General features: G+C 39.5%; 1 protein-coding gene across 1 annotated transcript; it reads left to right on the top strand.

Moving 5' to 3' along the window:
• The first annotated feature begins 456 nt into the window (after positions 1–456).
• LOC135477066 (uncharacterized) lies at positions 457–6,741 on the top strand. The gene is made up of 7 exons (XM_064757219.1): positions 457–496; positions 1,796–2,146; positions 2,790–2,885; positions 3,348–3,464; positions 3,746–3,835; positions 4,443–4,521; positions 5,285–6,741. The coding sequence occupies exons 1-7, from the start codon at positions 457–459 to the stop codon at positions 5,640–5,642; spliced, it is 1,131 nt and encodes a 376-aa protein (XP_064613289.1). The 3' UTR covers positions 5,643–6,741.
• The last annotated feature ends 907 nt before the right edge of the window (positions 6,742–7,648 follow it).

The following is a 7,648-nucleotide window of genomic DNA, read 5'->3' as shown; positions in this document are numbered from 1 at the left end:
CATGTTAAATTGGGCCAACGTCTCTACTTACAAAATTAAATGCGTTCATGTAACAAACTGGATTTGGTTGCCCGCTTTTTTGTAATGCTTGAGACCGTTACTTGTGTGCACCATGGGATTAAGGTATTGGCTTCAAACCGAAATTTGAATATCTTACCACAGGTTCTCCGTTACTTTATATCTTAAGTCAATGTGTGTACAACAGTTATTTGTATTGATGATGACAAATGTCTTTATCCACACCGAGAAGTCTAAAAACTATCCGCAGGGTTCCCAGTGTCTAGTGGCGGGATCTGTCCGTTCATATTATGGTCTGGGCGATTTTTGTGTAGCGGATCTCCCAAACACTTGCGCCAGTACCACCAATATCGACGAATGGGCTTAGACTATTACAACTAAATATAACCACAGTTGGCCAGATTACGTCATCCCAGCAAACCACGGTTTTAAATCGAAATGGAGGTCTCTGTGTATCTGTTCCTTGCAGAGGTTCTGGGTTAGATGAGAGGCTAATTTTGTCCACGTGTTGAACGATAGCCGAAATGAACATTCTTAGTAGCTGGGATAAGAGATGTTCCAGAGTCGTGTAGGATTTTCCCCGTGCATCCCGCTTATATAACTATCAAATCTCACATGCCAGTGTGGAGCATTTTCACCTTCCCATAAGCCTTCGCCGACAGTTTCGAGGTTTCATCTATGAATTGCGTTTCTACGTCTGCATTAAAGTTTTTTGCCGCATGTGTTTAAAGCAAAATAAAACCTGGTATATAATGAGACACTAAATCTAGGCAGTCAAAACTGACATTCACATACAAGCCGCCAAACATAATGAACGTCCCAGGTCAATGTAATAAGACTTACCTAAAATGCACATGGGATGCAATGTTAAACATTTATAGCCTGCAATTGTTCGGACTAAAATTGTGAAGCTTTCATGATCACGATTCCAGGGTACACTGATATTACAAGAAAAGCACTGTCATTCAAGCTAGGACGTGAGTCGCCATCAAACGGTGAAAGATATTTAATTTCTTGCCGTGCAATGGGGTCATTGTGGTTCGCAAAATTGTTCCCATTATGCGAATCGGAAAAATAAGTAGTGATAGCAGAATATGACAGTTCTGCGCTGTATACCACCTTCTCTTGGGATTGTAATTATATATTGTTACGCTATTCTTTACGAATATGAATAAGATATATGATAGGGTAATTTCCTTTCCTGTTACTGTGGATTATTTATAAGCCTTTATTGTAATAACTATTACTTACGACGTAATTTTCATTAACTACAGCTTACGTTTAAACTTGTAATACGTATCGGTTAAGCAGTAATAGCGAGATATTTTATGCGACCACAGTCTTCATTATATCACGGGGCCTCCGCGGCCGACTGAATAACGTGTAAGCTCGACGCATTGACTCAGGAGCCTCTCACCAATGCTGTCGCTGTGAGTTCAAGTCTAGCCCATGTCAACTGGTCGTAAGTGGGAAGATCTTCCAGCAAACTGCTTATGTGCCTGGGTTTCCCCCGGACCCTTACACATTTTCTCCTTCCACAATGCTGGCCCCAGTAGTATTACTAGGGAAAAATGTTGATAATGGCGTAAATCACCGATCAAGGAAATATAAAATTACGTCTGATACTTTAGTGTTGTAATTAAAACCTGATAAAATGCATTAATGGAGCCTGAGTGTTAGCACGCTGTCCTCAGTGGCAGTCTGATCTGTCCCTTTATATTATGTATCCACGAATCTGATTATAACATGATCTTGCGTTTGTAAATTTTAATTGCAGATGCAGCTGTTGAAGGCAATTGTAGTGACACCGGAATTGCCGTCTCGAATGACAAACGCTACATCGCCAGTCCAGGATATCCCGCACTCATTACCGGAAGCTCCGTATGTCTGTGGACGATCGAGGCGCCACCTGGCTATAATGTGGACTTTTCTGTGAGAGAGTATCTCCTTCGGGATGATCCGGGAAAGCTCTTCGTCAAAATCCGTGAAGTGAAAAAAAACGGCATGGGCATGAAGTTTGACAGAACGGCTCAGAAGGACTTGACGTTTACAATGAGCGGCAATGTGGAGATTTTGCTCTTTACCCATGACTCGAAAAGCGGCCATAGACTGTGGTTAGAGTATAGATGTGAGTTATTTTTTCCAAAAATGTATTGCATTCCTAACACACTAGCTTCGTGGGGCTGTGATTACGTATACTTTCACAGCTCTGTCTTGTTCCATAAGCATACCTTGAACACCTCTGTATGACTTTAATATACTACTGCTGGGCACCAAATAATTTGTCTGTCAGTAGTCATAGTCGTCTCAGCTATCAATTCCAGGTAGGTGTTCCCATGTGTCATCACTAATAAATCCACACAAGCATGAAACTAGTGGAAACTGGATAAATTCTAACTCCAACCGCCACTCCATATAGATAGAAATGCTATTACAAAAGGAAGTCTACAATTAAATATCACACGGTGGCGAGAGTGTGGTTGTGAGATGGAGGTTTACGAACATTGGATGCATCTGTACTATTTATGTCTACATTTAAATGTATGGCGCGTCCAGTACAAACATAAAAAACATTCTGAAAAGTCTGTTTTGAGGGACGGCGTTACGAACAATCAAATAAATAATAAAGAAAAATACAGTAATGTTTCTGTTTGAAGATCACCTGTTTCAGTTATACATGATTTACACTATATATATGCACTGTTTACTGATCATGCGTCGTCAGTTTCCTACTTTATCGTCATGGCATCTCGACCTTTTTGTCTCTTCAGTGGTGGACGACTCAAGCCTAGAACACTTGAAACTTTTCCCTCTCCCAAACAGAACAACCTGTGGTTTCCCTGTTATGAACACTACGACATCTACAGGTATGTTGTACGACCGGATTATCCAAACAACCGTAATGTTCTGAAGTCAAGTATCTAGAACTTTGGGAAGGGTAAATGGTCATCCCTGAAGATACATTCTTCAAGAGACTCAGACATGTGTGGAATATAATGATTGAGTGGGATCAAACATGTGTACTTGACTAGAAATATATCCGGTGTATATTTGAGAAAACGCCATGTGAATGTAATAAGCTGTTGATATGTGTACTTACAACCAAAAGCTCGTGTTTTGTCTTGGGTCTCAGCAGTGAGTTTCTATAGTGCCAAACTGAATGCGCTTCAACTGTTGATTTCATCGAACAATTTCGTCGCACACTCCCTTAAATACCCAGAAATACTTATCCGTGGAGCTTCTTTTAGCGTGTAAAACCAACAGCATTATAATTACAGATAATAACAAGTTTCACTGTTATTGATGTGTTTATTTCACTTCTGCTAAAGGTGTGTCAACAGTCAACAGTAGCAGAAACAACTCGTCACATGGCACAAATCACACCCGTCTGAACTCCACGCTGACTCTATTAGAAGGCCATACGACGGAGAGACCAAGCGATGCCTGTAAGTATGGCACATTTAACGTATTGTTATTTGCCGTAGAAGTTACATGGAATAAATTAAATCAATAATTTATTACACTTACATATTTAATTTGTGTTTCACACTGCACTGATACATAATAGCCAAAAATATGTCGACCAAAACTCCAAACATGAATAGTCAAGGGACAAGATTTACAAACGGAGCCGTCTATAAACCATTCGCCCTCCTCCGTGCGAAGAAACTAATAAGATAAACAAAAATATTTGATGATAAATGCATCCGTTTCTTTTTGATTATAGACTTCACACCTGGCATGACTTACCCGCCTACACGGTCCTCCCCCAACGTGACAAAGACAGGTGTGGGTAGCAAAGATCCGCCGAATACAGGTGAGTTTGCCAGTTGAGCACAAAGATACGCTGATTTACAAACACGGATACCAAAATGAAATGTTTTCGCTGGCCCTGTGATCACTATATGACGCGGTAATAGTCGTAGCAATCTAATATATGCTGTTGTTGTTATTGCAGATACCCATTAATGCAGTTACACTTCAGCTGTGTTGTATTTTTTTAAATGGCCGTGGGATTTTGTAGCCCTCCATAAAGCTTCAGACTGGCCACATTACAGTTATGGATAGTTATAAATAGACCCAATCAGGGACATACAATATAATTCAGGGCAGTCTATTTCAGTTTAGATTCATTCAGGTCTAAAAAAAAGGAAACTAGAGAACATGTATTCTTTCAGCTATAAAAATAACTTTTGTCGTGTAATTCAAATATACTTTAGTGTAACATAAAATACCACTGAAAAAAGCGAAATGGAATCGAGTGACTCCCAAAATTATATTTTAGAATTTTCCCAGTTCACATGCACTTACAGCAGGCTATAATATCACCATGGCCTCAGCTTTGTTCGTCATAGGATAACACTACGGCAAACACTTCGTGTCTTGTCGATTTTGATTATCTAACATTTGTTTTTCTTTGTCAGGTATCACGATAGCTGTGGTTGTGTGTACTATAGGTATAGCTTGTTGTTTGGCTGCCATCTGGGTCATGAGGAAACACAGGTAAGTTCTCCGACCGTAGCACTGAAGGTGTTATCCAAAATCCAGTTGAAAATGGGAGAGTGTGTGATTCATACCTTACCACGTTCCCGAGACATGTACATTATCCATCCTGTTTCAGACAACTTAGTATTTCCTCTAACATGCTTCAAACAAAATTCTTAAGTTTATATGTATAAGATTTCCCTCTGTCCTGCTTTCCCGCTATCCTGCTTGTCCTAATTTCGCTCTGTTTTGCCTCAGACAATATATAGAAGTTTTCCCTCTGTCCTGTTTTGTCCTTTGTCCTACTTCAGACGAAATGTGTCAGCAATCTCTTTGTCCTGCGTCAGAAAACATGTATAAGTTTTCCCTATGTCCTGTTTTGCCCTTTGTCCTACTTCAGACAACAAGTGTAAGCCATCTCTTTGTCCGGCGTCCAACAACATGTGTAAGTTTTCCCTCTGTCCTGTTATTCTCTTTGTGATGCTTCACACAACATGTGTAACTTATCCCTTTGTTCTACCTCAGACAGCATGGATAAGTTTTCCCTCTCTCCTGTTTTGCCTTCTGTCCTACTTCGGACATTATGTATAAACTATCTCTTTGTCCTGCGTCAGACAACGTGTGTAAGTTTTCCCTCTCCCATTGTTTAGACAATATGTCAAATGTTTTTTCCACTGTGTTTTAATTCAACTACATCTGGTCTGTTACAATCAGCGTGGATAAGATTTCTCTGCGTTGTGTTACAAATATCATGTATATAAGGTTCCCATCTCTGTTTCAGACATCACAAAGCGCCGGGTCGTGCCGTCAACTGTCTCATCTCTGACACTTACACCCTGGAATACGATCGCTCCTCACGTTCTTCCACTCCAACTACCGCTAGGGGACCACACGTCAACCAGGCGCAGCTTGTAGGAATCAACCATCCACCACTCGACATTGCCGAGATCATGAGGCAATCGGAAATAATCCGACAGAAAAAGACGCTCCGATTTTCAGACGATATAGAAAAAGTTATTTGTGATTCTCCCCCTGTGTTAGAATCGGGGGACTTCCCCCCGATCGACTTTAAAAAGTATATAATTACTGACAAAAACGACACCCCTGAGCCGGGCCCAGACATCGAGAATCACGTCTAGCAGCGGTGTGTGAATGAGACGACCCACGTGACAACGTGCGAGATTATACGTTATGTCATTCTGGCTGACCTTTTTCCAGGTGTAATGTGTGATATGTATGTGCTTCCAACTGGCCAGTTTTTGGCCAGACCGGCGTTGACATTTGCATAGGCTACATGCCAAATCGTGTACATTTATTTAAGCTGTGAATGATTGGTGCTCGAAACCCCCTCCTAAAAAGTGTGACAGTATTAGTAGGATACGGCTGTATGTACGTATGAATATATAGTATGATTGTCAAGTTACATTTAGCCGAAAATCTGTAAAGGCTGTAAATATTGTCGCCGTTTAATTTGTGCTACACACAGAGCTGTTTCAAATACACTGTAAAAGCCAGGGCCCGTATTTATTAAACGACTTAAGAGTTAAGTCAAAAATTCAAACACAGATATAATTAAAATATTTTGCTTTAGGACGTTTAAAATTTATACGCTGATTATTTCGTGCAGAGAAATGTACCAACAACAGTTGGAGTTCTGTTCTGTGTCTTCCTTTTAAAGTATGGAATTTATGACTTAAGGTTTTAGTTGCTTGACAAAGGAAAGCCTAAGGTCCGATTGCATAAAGGTACTTTTGATTTAGGTCAAACTCTGAACTATAATATATACGATATTATTGGTGCGCCATTGAAACTAACATTTTTTCCAGCACATCAATGTTGCCCCGAAACAAATGTGTCAAAATTTCAACTATCAAAACTGAAAATTTAACATTTGAATCATGCCAGAAATGCTTTGTGGAATCGAACCCAGGTCAGATAGAGCAGGTATGGCAAACTGGTTCTAAGCTCATGTATGTATAATACGTACTAACCATAATACATATGGTTAGAAGTTGTAGTATGCAAGAATACAACGCAACGAAATGTTATAAGAATGTGCAATACATGTCGCGTGTATTACACAGATCTTCTTTAGGATAATTGCCACCACAATATGTTCTTCACCTACACCCAGATAAACATATGGTAAACATAAGTTATGCATCACATAAAAAATTTTTGTCCATAGTCATTGGTCGAAAACACGATTAACATTAAAACAAGCTCTCGTATGAAAAAAAAAACATTATGAACACAAGTAATATTCAAGTAACAAATCAAACGTTACATTCATGCTAATATATATATATACACATGCACTTGAATAGAATCATATCTTTATGACATAACAAGCTATTAATTAATCATTATTAATTTGTATATATAGAAGCAAATATATTGTACAACGCAAACGTTTTTTTTCCAGATGCTATTTGTTGATAGAGTGCTATAGTTTGAAATTTATAACATGATAGATTATAAAAAATGTATAAAAAAATCCATGTCTTTTACGCGAGGCGTTGTACTAAAGGGTTGATGACTCCAAATCCGCTCTAACCAGGGTAAAAGTTTTGAAATTTTCTTCTAATTATATCCAGAGGAGCTTAATTAGGCTCTCCATTTAGTTTACACTAATCTGTTATATACTACACTCCACGAAAGCTGTTCTTAAATCTATTTAATCAAATTAATGCATCAGAGGAGAAGAAATTGTCGGTATTGGTAGAATGAATCATTTCATGGTGGGATTATGTAGTTCGTATGTTAGAGGTGCTAAAAATCTTTACAGCCCTACTATAGCTATTGCTTGACTTACGCATGAATGCGCATGCGGGGTTTTGGTGTTGGTGAGAACTGCAGACATAGACTTTGCATTTCTGAGATTTGGAAAGTGTTACTGATGCTACTGATGTGAGGCTATGAACCTGTTATAATAACCGTACCTGAGCATGGAGGTTTGGCGAGTTTCTAGAGCTCTGAACTGTCACTTATGTTTGCCACTCAAGACCGCCTTGTTCTCAGTTACAACCGTTATCTGGGCACTTGTCAACAGGGTTGGGGCTTAGTTCGCGGGTTGCTGTGCCTCAAGTGGGAAATGGCCGGCGGCGAGGATAAGTACTGGCTCGCTTCACGCGCATGGTGATAA

This window comes from Liolophura sinensis, chromosome 10 (assembly GCF_032854445.1).
Source record: "Liolophura sinensis isolate JHLJ2023 chromosome 10, CUHK_Ljap_v2, whole genome shotgun sequence".
Lineage (NCBI taxonomy): Eukaryota > Metazoa > Mollusca > Polyplacophora > Chitonida > Chitonidae > Liolophura > Liolophura sinensis.
The sequence above is the reverse complement of the archived record's forward strand: the minus strand, read 5'-3'. Positions and strand labels throughout refer to the sequence as shown.